A 13,742-nucleotide genomic window follows, 5' to 3' on the forward strand; every position below is an offset into this window, starting at 1 on the left:
GTCTAACAATGCTGTTATTTAAATTCTTTTAATAGTTTATGTTAACATATGTGAACAGTAAGTACTATCTTAGACTAGATGTTTAAAATTCCTTGATTCAAAAATATTTGAGAATTAATAATGACTAAGGATAAAGAAATTTAAAGAAAAGTGTATTGCTAAATGCTTTCAATAATTGTCACCGAATCATATCAGAACACAAGTAACAACTACTTCCTCAAATTTCTGAATATGAAACAAATGCAGGTAGTAATATTCATTGTTGTATAAAGAAAATGTGAGTTGGCACAGTGATTAGAGCCAGAATTTTCATTTGGGAGGAGTGGGGTTCTAGTTCCCAACTGGACATTCAGATTTAGGTCTTTTGCAACTTCCTGAATCAAGGTAGAACAAATATGTAGTCATAAGCAGGAATGAACTAATTGCATTAAGTCTGAACTGAAAAACAAACACGATGAACAAGTACATAATTGTAATGAAGAACCAGAAAACTACAGTGCATTTGAATTGAACTTAAAGCTCAGTAGGCTCAAGCAAAGACATATTCTTGAAACTACACAAAGATTAGTTATACAATCAACACATGAAAAGGGTTATTCTATTTGCTTCCCTACAACTGATTAGATGGATTGTATAATCATTTGTATAGAAAACTTGTGCACTGACACGAATGAGGTTGCTAATTTCCTGAGATAAGCCTGTGGGTGGCATTCAGGAGATACCAACATTAAGAAAATGTACAAAGACCTTGTTAGGGCTCATGGGAGAGTGTACTTTGACCTAGAACAAACAAATGTGAAGTGCTACATGTATACAATGCAGCCATGAAGTTCTTGCAGCTCAGTGCTATGGGGAGTAGAACTGTAAATGTGGAACTCCCCAGGCTGACCCAAGACTTTAATGTTGATGTCATGTGTGTTCAAGAACCATACAGCAGAAATGGAAAATTGGTATGTTTCCCACCTCCCCAAACAACTCAGATAACAGGAGATAGATTAGATTAGATTAGATTAATACTAGTTCCATGGATCATGAATACGATATTTCGTAATGATGTGGAACGAGTCGAATTTTCTAATACATGACATAATTAGGTTAATTTAACAACATACTTAAGTTAATATAACAACTTTATTTTTTTGTGTTTTTTGTTTTTCTTTATTTTTTATTTTTATTTTTTTTTAAATATTTTTTTTCTTTTTTTTCTTAATTTATATCTAAAAATTCCTCTATGGAGTAGAAGGAGTTGTCATTCAGAAATTCTTTTAATTTCTTCTTAAATACTTGTTGGTTATCTGTCAGACTTTTGATACTATTTGGTAAGTGACCAAAGACTTTAGTGCCAGTATAATTCACCCCTTTCTGTGCCAAAGTTAGATTTAATCTTGAATAGTGAAGATCATCCTTTCTCCTAGTATTGTAGTTATGCACACTGCTATTACTTTTGAATTGGGTTTGGTTGTTAATAACAAATTTCATAAGAGAGTATATATACTGAGAAGCTACTGTTAATATCCCTAGATCCTTAAATAAATGTCTGCAGGATGATCTTGGGTGGACTCCAGCTATTATTCTGATTACACGCTTTTGTGCAATAAATACTTTATTCCTCAGTGATGAATTCCCCCAAAATATGATGCCATATGAAAGCAATGAGTGAAAATAGGCGTAGTAAGCTAATTTACTAAGATGTTTATCACCAAAATTTGCAATGACCCTTATTGCATAAGTAGCTGAACTCAAACGTTTCAGCAGATCATCAATGTGTTTCTTCCAATTTAATCTCTCATCAATGGACACACCTAAAAATTTGGAATATTCTACCTTAGCTATATGCATCTGATTAAGGTCTATATTTATTAATGGCGTCATACCATTTCCTGTACGGAACTGTATGTACTGTGTCTTATCAAAATTCAGTGAGAGTCCATTTACAAGGAACCACTTAGTAATTTTCTGAAAGACAGTATTGACAATTTCATCAGTTAATTCTTGTTTGTCAGGTGTGATTACTATACTTGTATCATCAGCAAAGAGAACTAACTTTGCCTCTTCATGAATATAGAATGGCAAGTCATTAATATATAATAAGAACAACAAAGGACCCAAGACTGACCCTTGTGGAACCCCATTCTTGATAGTTCCCCAGTTTGAGGAATGTACTGATCTTTGCATGTTACGAGAACTACTTATTTCAACTTTCTGCACTCTTCCAGTTAGGTACGAATTAAACCATTTGTGCACTGTCCCACTCATGCCACAATACTTGAGCTTGTGTAGCAGAATTTCATGATTTACACAATCAAAAGCCTTTGAGAGATCACAAAAAATCCCAATGGGTGGTGTTCGGTTATTCAGATCATTCAAAATTTGACTGGTGAAAGCATATATGTCATTTTCTGTTGAAAAACCTTTCTGGAAACCAAACTGACATTTTGTTAGTACTTCATTTTTACAGATATGTGAAGCTACTCTTGAATACATTACTTTCTCAAAAATTTTGGATAAAGTTGTTAGAAGGGAGATTGGACGGTAATTGTTGACATCAGATCTATCCCCCTTTTTATTCAAAGGTATAACAATAGCATATTTCAGTCTATCAGGGAAAATGCCCTGTTCCAGAGAGCTATTACACAGGTGGCTGAGAATCTTACTTATCTGTTGAGAACAAGCTTTTAGTATTTTGCTGGAAATGCCATCAATTCCATGTGAGTTTTTGCTTTTAAGCAAGTTTATTATTTTCCTAATTTCAGAGGGAGAAGTGGGTGAGATTTCAATTGTATCAAATTGCATAGGTATGGCCTCTTCCATTAACAGCCTAGCATCTTCTAATGAACACCTGGATCCTACTATATCCACAACATTTAGAAAATGATTATTAAAAATATTTTCAACTTCTGACTTTTTGTTCGTAAAGTTTTCATTCAATTTGATGGTAATACTGTCTTCCTCTGCTCTTGGTTGACCTGTTTCTCTTTTAATAATATTCCAAATTATTTTATTATCAGAATTGCTGATTTCAGACATGATACACATACTCCTGGATTTTTTAATAACTTTTCTTAATATAACACAGTAGTTTTTATAATTTTTGATAGTTTCTGGGTCACTACTCTTTCTAGCCGTCAGATGCGTTTCCCTTTTCCGGTTACAAGATATTTTTATACCCTTAGTAAGCCATGGTTTATTACAAGATTTCTTACGAGTATATTTAACTATTTTCTTGGGGAAGCAGTTTTCAAATGCATTTACAAAAATGTCATGAAATAAATTATATTTTAAATTGGCATCAGGTTCAAGGTACACCTCATCCCAGTCTAACTGCTGTAGGCTTTCCCTGAAATTTGCAATTGTTAAATCGTTGACTGAACGTACTACTTTGGAGGACTGATTAGTATTGCTGAATGGAGCTATGTCATATATTGTAACTAGCTGTGCACCATGATCAGAAAGACCATTCTCAACAGGCTGAGCATTTATCTGGTTAAACTTATCTTGGTCTATAAAGAAGTTATCTATCAGTGAGCTGCTATCCTTTACCACCCGAGTAGGAAAATCAATAACGGGTGTCAAATTGAAAGAACCGAGTAATACTTCAAGGTCATTTTTCCTATTACCCTCTTTCAGAGAATCTACATTGAAGTCCCCACAAATAATAATTTGCTTCCCCCTGTCTGACAGATAGCACAACAAGGAGTCCAAATTTTTCAGAAATAGATGAAAATTTCCTGATGGGGACCTATATACAGTTACAATTATAAATGTGCCTTTGTTTAATTTAAGCTCACAGGCACATGCTTCTATATGTTTCTCTACACAAAACTTTTTTGTTTCTATACTTTTTGCACAATGATAACTTTTGACATATATGGCAACTCCTCCTTTCTCCATATTTTCTCTCATTACATGTGCAGAGAGCTTATATCCACTTACATTTACCTTATCCATATCAGTAACAATGTGATGCTCAGACAGGCATAGTATATCTATTTCATTCTCAGCTTCTAAATCTTCTAAACAAACCAGAAGCTCATCTACTTTATTCTTTAAACTCCCAATATTTTGATGAAATATACTTACATTATTTTTAATTATACTTTTATGAGAACCTTTCCTTATTCTAACATTTGCAGTACTCTCCTGTCTGAGTTTCTTATTGTGCTTAGCCTAGTTCCTATACCAGTGGTCACATGGTGTTCAGAGAGGCAGATTATGTCAACTGGATTGGGTGACTTTAATTCATCAATGCAATTACCTAGGACTGAGATACAACTTGGTGGAGATAAAATTTCTGGTGATTGGTGAAAATTTATAATTGATAGCTGTGATTGGTGATCAAATGTGCTAGAATTGTGCTGTTTAATTTCTTTCCTAAACTGAAGATTTGTTTCAATCCTGACCTCTTGTAGAACTTGACATCTTTCTGTCTTACCTATCCTAAAAAAGGTGCTGCTCCAACACCTGTAACCACTGGTATTTTACCATTCATGGCAGTGCCTCCCCCCTTAAATTTCCTGCTATTACCCCAGCCAGTTTCCCCTTCCCTTTCCTGTTGAGATGTAGGCCGTGCCTGGTATAGTCCCACCTACTGAGATAATCAACAGGAACCACACCAATATGAGCCCCCGCACCCGACCCAAGCAGCTGTTCCAACTCCAAATTAACTCTCCCAACAGAAGAGTTCAAATGAGGCCAGTCATGGCGTCTCAGGACAGATACAAATTCAACATTGGTGTGTCTCGATGCCGACGCAATCTTTACCAGGTCACACTCTATACTGTACCCAGGATCTCTGTCGATGCTGTTCCCTGGCAATCCCACAATAACCACTGTGTCTTCCCTGGTAAATCCTTTACAGAGTGAACCTAATTCCTCTGTCACCTGATCCAGACTAGCACTTGGTTTGAAAAAATTTGTGACCTGGTATTCTTGTCCTAATTCCTCCTGCAGAAGTTGGCCGACACCTCTGGCATGAGAACTGCCTAACAACAAAACTTTCTTCCTTTTCGATGACTTTCCTACATTCTTTTACAATTTCCTATAGATAGGCTATGGTGGCTATATTGATAATGGACACCAGGTGCCAGACTACAAATATCACACAGTTGTGCAACGGGAATGTTGTAACAGTAGAGGTTACCAAGGGCACAGACACATGGGTACTGGCATCATTATATACCAAGTACTCCTATATAATCCAACCATATACAGTCATGGTTCAACAGATAACAGTTTACTCAAGAGGGAAGATGATCGTTGTAGCTGACTTCAGTGCCAGATCCACCTTGTGGCATTGCAATCAGACTGATGACCGAGGTCAGATCATCAAGGGCATCCTAAGAGTGAATAACCAGTACATGGTGTGTGTATCTGAATTTAATGATAGGTGGTCATAATACAGTTATCATTGGCATGAAGACTATAGTTCATCATACACCATCATCAAACAACAGCAGGGCAAATTGAGAGGGGATTCAAAATTATGTAAGAGATAAACTAATGGGAAACATAAATGAAAGTATAGACCTAAGGGCATATAACTTCAGCAATTATTACAAACTGTCCATCAAAAACACATACCAACTTTCAATAACCAGTGTAAGACAGATGTTCCCTGGAGCCCCAAGATATCTAGACTAAGATAGGATATGAGATGTTCCCTGGAGCCCCAAGATATCTAGACTAAGACAGGATATGAGATGCAAGAAAAGACACCAGAAGGCAGTTACCACTTAGGATAGATATATTTGGCTACAAGAATACAGGGACACAAAAACAACATTCAAAACTGTACTAATCATGACTAGAGAAGAATACTGGAAATGCTATGTCACAACACATCTACCACAGAACACATGGGGAATACTATACAAACTTATAACTGAGAAAATTAAGTCCAATCTGGTCCTGGCTACCCTAAGACAGGATAACAGAACTATGAAATGGGGTTGGAGACAAACAGCACAATATCTGCTCTATAAACTCCTCCCCAATGATGACCCTTGAACAGATACACAAGCACACTCGTGCCTTCAGGAGGCAGAGTTTGGGTATTACACTAAAGAAACTGTGACCTGCCTGTTTATGCAAGTAGAGGTCTTGCTAGCAATTACTGGCTTGAAAAACAAGAAAGCACTAGAACAACTTAGAAAAATTGTGCCAGGTCTCACCACAGATAACTCAATATTTAACAAATCTAATAAATGATGCTCTGAGGCTTGGACAGGTGCCTCTAGTCTGGAAAAGAACCAACACAATAATTATTAAAAAATTTGTGGATAAGGATCCATTGGGACAAAAATCCTGTTGACCAATTTCCTTGTTAAATACACTGGCTAAAGTCCATGAGAGGCTTCTATGTAGCTGCCTTCAAGCTCACAGGAAATTCCATGGCCTCAGTCAGCACAAATTTGAGTTTAGACCAGGAAAATATATTGACAATCTGATTAATCAGACTTTCAAAATTGTAGAACACAAATTACGGAAGTATGCAGTTGTGATTCTTATTGATATTGCTGGTTTGGTGGCCAGAAATATTTGCTCTAGAATGAGATTTTCACTCTGCAGCGGAGTGTGCGCTGATATGAAACTTCCTGGCAGATTAAAACTGTATGCCGGGCCGAGACTCAAACTTGGGACCTTTGCCTTTCGCGGGCAAGTGCTCTACCAACTGAGCTACCCAAGCATGACTCACGCCCTGTCATCACAGCTTTACTTTGCCAGTACCACGTCTCCTAACTCCCAAACTTTGCAGAAGCTCTCCTGCGAACGTTGCAGAACTAGCACTCCTGAAAGAAAGGATATTGCAAAGACATGGCTTAGCCACAGCCTGGGGGATGTCTCCAGAATGAGATTTTCACTCCGCAGTGGAGTGTGTGCTGATATGAAACTTCCTGGCAGATTAAAACTGTGTGCCAGGCCGAGACCCGAACTCGGGACCTTTGCCTTTCGCGGGCAAGTGCTCTACCAACTGAGCTACCCAAGCACGACTCATGCCCCATCCTCACAGCTTTACTTCTGCCAGTAAACTTCTGTAAAGTTTGGAAGGTAGGAGACAAGGTACTGGCAGAAGTAAAGCTGTGAGGATGGGGCGTGAGTCGTGCTTGGGTAGCTCAGTTGGTAGAGCACTTGCCCGTGAAAGGCAAAGGTCCTGAGTTTCAGTCTCAGCCCGGCACACAGTTTTAATCTGCCAGGAAGTTTCAATATTTGCTCTATTTCGAGAACTGCAAGTACCTGGGTCCCTGTACAACAATCTTTGAGACTATTGTAGGAACAGAGCAGTTGAGTGGCAAGAAGGCAACCACAAGGTTGTAAAAAGGGTACCAAATAATGTCCAATCCATGGATCCATCTTCTGGGTTATCACAATTGAACCGCTCTTGAATTTAATTGAGGGAGATGGGATCATTCTGTATGCTGATGACCTGTTAGTTGTGATATCAGTCAAAACAAGAGCAGTGTTGGAAAACAAGGCCAGTGGTGTAACCAAAACAAATTATCCGTAGCAGCACAAAAACAGTGTTCATAATGCTTAAAGGTTCACTACAAAGACACCTGGCAACTAAAATAAACAACACAAACATAGAATGTGAAGTAGTAACTAAATATCTTGTGGTACTTATTGAAAAATGACATTGCTTCAACAAACACAAATGACTAATCACAAACAAAGCCAAAAGTCTACTTTACAAATTAGCGACATTAAATTTGACAATATACAGGCTACCACTCACACACATAAGTATGTACCACTGTGCATTTTTTGTCAGTAACGAGCTTTGCAGCTAGTACATGGGCACATAGACTCCTTCTCATCATGAACAAGATCACTGTTAGGAGGTGGCAGAGGAGTGTGCTACGTAGACTATCTGAGGCGTTCAGCACCACATCAGTTTAATTACTGTATGTGGTGCTCGGAATATACCTGATTGACATAACCATCAGATATCAGACTGTAACATACTGGTTAAAGATCAGTAGACTTGAGAGAGTGTTGCAGATCACTGGGCAGCACACAGAAGATAGGCGCCAACTAAAAAATTGGCACGTGAACTCTTGGCAGAAAGGGTGCGACAAGACTGATAAGGGCCATCAAGTCTATTCATTTTTCCCCAATATCAGGGAGTGGTTATTGTTGTGCCATGTCAACCCCAGCAATTACATGGCTATTTTGTGACTGGATATTGCCCTTGCTGTACACACTTGTAGCATATGTTGCTTTCATAAAGTAATCATTGCACTTGCAGGAAAATTGGTTCCACAGAACATTTCCTTTTGAAATGCATTAGATACAGGTACTTATGTAACAACATACACTCCTGGAAATGGAAAAAAGAACACATTGACACCGGTGTGTCAGACCCACCATACTTGCTCCGGACACTGCGAGAGGGCTGTACAAGCAATGATCACACGCACGGCACAGCGGACACACCAGGAACCGCAGTGTTGGCCGTCGAATGGCGCTAGCTGCGCAGCATTTGTGCACCGCCGCCGTCAGTGTCAGCCAGTTTGCCGTGGCATACGGAGCTCCATCGCAGTCTTTAACACTGGTAGCATGCCGCGACAGCGTGGACGTGAACCGTATGTGCAGTTGACGGACTTTGAGCGAAGGCGTATAGTGGGCATGCGGGAGGCCGGGTGGACGTACCGCCGAATTGCTCAACACGTGGGGCGTGAGGTCTCCACAGTACATCGATGTTGTCGCCAGTGGTCGGCGGAAGGTGCACGTGCCCGTCGACCTGGGACCGGACCGCAGCGACGCACGGATGCACGCCAAGACCGTAGGATCCTACGCAGTACCGTAGGGGACCGCACCGCCACTTCCCAGCAAATTAGGGACACTGTTGCTCCAGGGGTATCGGCGAGGACCATTCGCAACCGTCTCCATGAAGCTGGGCTACGGTCCCGCACACCGTTAGGCCGTCTTCCGCTCACGCCCCAACATCGTGCAGCCCGCCTCCAGTGGTGTCGCGACAGGCGTGAATGGAGGGACGAATGGAGACGTGTCGTCTTCAGCGATGAGAGTCGCTTCTGCCTTGGTGCCAATGATGGTCGTATGCGTGTTTGGCGCCGTGCAGGTGAGCGCCACAATCAGGACTGCATACGACCGAGGCACACAGGGCCAACACCTGGCATCATGGTGTGAGGAGCGATCTCCTACACTGGCCGTACACCACTGGTGATCGTCGAGGGGACACTGAATAGTGCACGGTACATCCAAACCGTCATCGAACCCATCGTTCTACCATTCCTAGACCGGCAAGGGAACTTGCTGTTACAACAGGACAATGCACGTCCGCATGTATCCCGTGCCACCCAACGTGCTCTAGAAGGTGTTAGTCAACTACCCTGGCCAGCAAGATCTCCGGATCTGTCCCCCATTGAGCATGTTTGGGACTGGATGAAGCGTCGTCTCACGCGGTCTGCACGTCCAGCACGAACGCTGGTCCAACTGAGGCGCCAGGTGGAAATGGCATGACAAGCCGTTCGACAGGACTACATCCAGCATCTCTACGATCGTCTCCATGGGAGAATAGCAGCCTGCATTGCTGCGAAAGGTGGATATACACTGCACTAGTGCCGACATTGTGCATGCTCTGTTGCCTGTGTCTATGTGCCTGTGGTTCTGTCAGTGTGATCATGTGATGTATCTGACCCCAGGAATGTGTCAATAAAGTTTCCCCTTCCTGGGACAATGAATTCACGGTGTTCTTATTTCAATTTCCAGGAGTGTAGAAGACATAATGGAAACAACTCTATGTATACAATGCACTGTGGAACTGAGATACATGGACACAGCTGAATGCAATCACCAACATCTCGAAAGCAGAACATGACATATACAAACAGACTTATCAATACAGAAGGTGCAGAAGACAAAGATAGGCTGACACAGAGAGCTCAAGTGGCTCCAGTACTGACAATGATATGAGTGACAGTGGCAACACTGACATAACATACACACAAAATATAGGTAACATAAAACACGTAAAACATGCACAATTATTCACATGAACATTAATCAAAAAATGCAATCTATATCTTGTTATGAATTAATGTAATTAAAAGTAGGAGTAATTAGAATAGTTAACACAATACATGTTGCTCCAGAATCAATGTTAAAACCTGTACCCAACATAAATGAACACATCATTGTAAATGTAATAATATGAATGGAATATAAATTTTATATAAAGTAAGCAAGCAAAAGCAAAAACTGTAAATACACAATGGAAACAGATCATGCATGTTACACAAGTCTACAAAATTAATGGGTCCACTACTTAAAAAAGTTATAGTTTTATTCTACAAAAATGTTTTTGCAAGATTAATAATAGGTTAGTGGTGGCTTGTTATTTCTCCTAAAGCTATTTAGGAACAGTTTGTGACTTAATTAGATTACATTGAGGCAGGTTATCATTCCAAAGCCATGTGGAGTTTGTTTACTAACTTACCTAGCTGTAGTAGCTGTTACGTAACCTAACAAACATCAACTCACACAGCACTCTAACAAACAACATCAACATAGATTAGATCTGCATGGACTGAACAATTCAAGTTTTCCCAAAGAGGGACTTTCATGTGGAGAGTTACTAAAATGGGTAGCTCCACATATGGACACTAGACTTGAAGTTCAATAACAAATAACCTTCCCCAGATGGTGTTGGTGAAGCTACATCTATATCTACTCTTTCCTGCCTTCTGCTTTTCTCTTCTTAAGTTATACCATAAATTTATAATTTCCTACTTCCAAATTCCTGTACTTTACTTTTAAAAATAAGTGTAATTGCTGTAAGTAAGTAAAAGATAACAGCAAAGTGAAGACCTGAAAATTCCATGCAGCGCCATCTCCAAGTGGTGCTGATTGGGCAACGGTGCCCATGGCCTCAACTGCATAGCACAATTATTTTAACTGAATCAACTCTGAGTTTTTGGTGAAACATTATAAAGTGTTTTTTTGCCACATTTCACAAATTTTACTACAAAATCATGTATATAAACTCATGAATGATGATTGTAAAAGACAAATGAGATTACACTCCAAAGTTGTTGGTTGCCTTTCCAAAGAAGAATGTAGGATGAATAAATGGGAATTAATGAGAAAAAATTATCTTATGGCATAATAGGCAGATATACTTTTGTGATTAATGGAGTGTGATTGATTTACTGGAAAAACACTTTAATAATTTTTTTCAATCTTCAGGTTTTGCTTTATCTTTTTTCTTTTGCATCTTTTCATCTTCTATAAGCTTTTTCTTCAGTTGGTCTCCGTTGCTGTCCATCTTCAGTGCTACTTACAGCCTTAACTCTCCATTTTTTAACTTATTGCTCACCTTGTCTCTAACGTCTAACTTATTATATACATATGAATATAATAGAGGGAAACATTCCACGTGGGAAAAATATATCTAAAAACAAAGATGATGTGACTTACCAAATGAAAGTGCTGGCAGATCGATAGACACACAAACAAACACAAACATACATACAAAATACGAGCTTTCACAACCAATGGTTGCTTCATCAGTAAAGAGGGAAGGAGAGGGAAAGATGAAAGGATGTGGGTTTTAAGGGAGAGGGTAAGGAGTCATTCCAATCCCGGGAGCGGAAAGACTTACCTTAGGGGGAAAAAAGGACAGGTATACAGTCACACACACACACACACATATCCATCCGCACATACACAGACACAAGCAGACATTTATATACATATTATATACATATTTACTATTTGGTCAAAATCTTCAGAAACCAGTCCTGTCATTTGAAAGATACCAATCATGTAACAAACAGCACACAGAAACTTGTTTTTATGTTATAGTGTTGATTTCTGCTATGACTTTTCCTCAAGTTCTGATTCTTTGGAGGTGATGAGGGGTATTACCATGTTTTGGACAAATAGATATAACACACAGATGACTATTTTATCTTAAATACAACAATAAAAGAATAGATTGCTACTCACCATACAGAGGAAACACTGAGTAGCACACAGGCACAACAAAATGATTGCTCTATTTTAAGTTTTTGGCCAAAAGGCCTAATTCTAAAGTAGAAAATACAAACACATTCATGCATAAAGAACACACACACACACACACACACACACACACACACACACACACACACACACACACACACACACATGACCACTGCCTCTGGCCACTGATGCCAGACTGCTATAGCAGGTCAACCTCAGTGGCCAGAGATAGTTGTCGTGTGTGTGTGAGTTGTGTTTGTGTGAATGTGCGTGCATTTTACACTTTAGAAAAATGCCTTTTGGCCAAAATCTTAAATGTATAGCAGTCTTTTTGTTGTACCAGACTTCAACTCAGTACATCATCTATATGGTAAGCAGAAATGTATCCTTCTCATAATACTGTCATTATTGCATCTTGGATTTTCCATTGTTTGATTTTTATTGTATCCTGAAGGCATTACATGATTTTCGGGTTCAGGTTGGGGTTTGAAATGGGTTATCCAACAAGACAGCCTAATTTTTCTCAACCCCTCAAGCAGATGGTTCTTGCATTGTAGTGTGTAACATTATTGCATTGACACAGAAAACTGGTACTGAACCAAAATAATGGTTCATTCCCAAACAAAGAAGAAGAGTCTCAGACAATAAAACAACAGCCACCAAATTTCGGTGTTACCACAACACAATGCAGTAAATGTCTTCCACAATATATCTCACTGATAAACACAGAAATGTCTGACAGCCACTTAAGTCTATGATTTATGTTTGAGCTTAGTGCTTCCCTAACATTTACACCTTACAGTATCATGAACAAGGCACTGGATTCATGTGCATTATATACAGTCTCCCTGACAGAACTCTGTATTGATTCATTCTGACAGAAAAACAAAATACAGTGTTGATGCATAGTGTGAAACTTGGATGCAGATCCTGCTGTTTGAGAGTAAGCCCAATGGACTGGCTAGAGCTTTCTAACCACATTATACATTACCCATTGGTGACATGTCATTGTGGATGATCCTCTTACTCTGACATGCTGCATCTCTCCTGAGAAAGAATACTACCTCAGACTCTTCCTTCTTTTGTTAGATGAAGGAACCTAATGTGCTGCATGTTAGTGATACAGTTGCTTCTGTGTATGTCTGTTGTCACAACTTAAGTAAAAGCTTTTTCTGTCATGATGTAAATAGAAAGCATTTCAGTAAAGCCAAAGAAAAGGGTGAAATGAAATAATATTGTGTAAAAAACCTGAACTTACAGAATGCCTTGCAGACAGCAATATTTTCCAATAGTGCTACAAGAGGTACAATAAAAATTCCAGATCCAAGGTGTGAACACATGTCACCAAATGAATATGTAACTGTGGAATTTCCTGTTTCTAATGTCACAGTAAATGGCGGTAACTGGAAAGCTGGAAGTCCTGGAGGAATGGGACCTAAAGAAAAAGGATATTCACATATTAGTCAACATCACATACAGATATTACTAATGCACTAGGATTGAATACTAACTTTTTTATTTCACAAAGTTTCTAAAAGATAAATGAATTTAAAAACAAACCTATTAAGTTAAGAGGTGAATCCCCTGAGAGTGATAGCTGATGTCCTATGATGCCACATATAACCACTAGGATAGCATTGCGAGAAGTCCCAGTAAGCCAGATAGCTTTGTTTAGAATCCTGTGGGTGGTCGTCTTCTCTTCATCATCTTTTGGTCCTATTTTAAAATTTGCCAATACCTGTAACAGTCAAATTTGTCTA

The 13,742-nt window shown here is 39.2% G+C and overlaps 1 protein-coding gene across 1 annotated transcript in view; it reads right to left on the reverse strand.

Annotated features, from left to right (window-relative positions):
- LOC126456467 (sodium-independent sulfate anion transporter-like) overlaps positions 1–13,742 on the reverse strand; it is a 65,142-nt gene that overhangs the window by 36,409 nt on the left and 14,991 nt on the right. Inside the window, exons 4-5 of the mRNA XM_050092218.1 lie at positions 13,543–13,720; positions 13,241–13,417 (exon numbers count right to left, since the gene is read on the reverse strand). Coding sequence (XP_049948175.1) covers positions 13,241–13,417; positions 13,543–13,720 — 355 coding nt within the window. The remainder of the gene's footprint in view (positions 1–13,240; positions 13,418–13,542; positions 13,721–13,742) is intronic.

Source organism: Schistocerca serialis, chromosome 2, assembly GCF_023864345.2.
Source record: "Schistocerca serialis cubense isolate TAMUIC-IGC-003099 chromosome 2, iqSchSeri2.2, whole genome shotgun sequence".
NCBI classification, from domain to species: Eukaryota; Metazoa; Arthropoda; class Insecta; order Orthoptera; family Acrididae; genus Schistocerca; species Schistocerca serialis.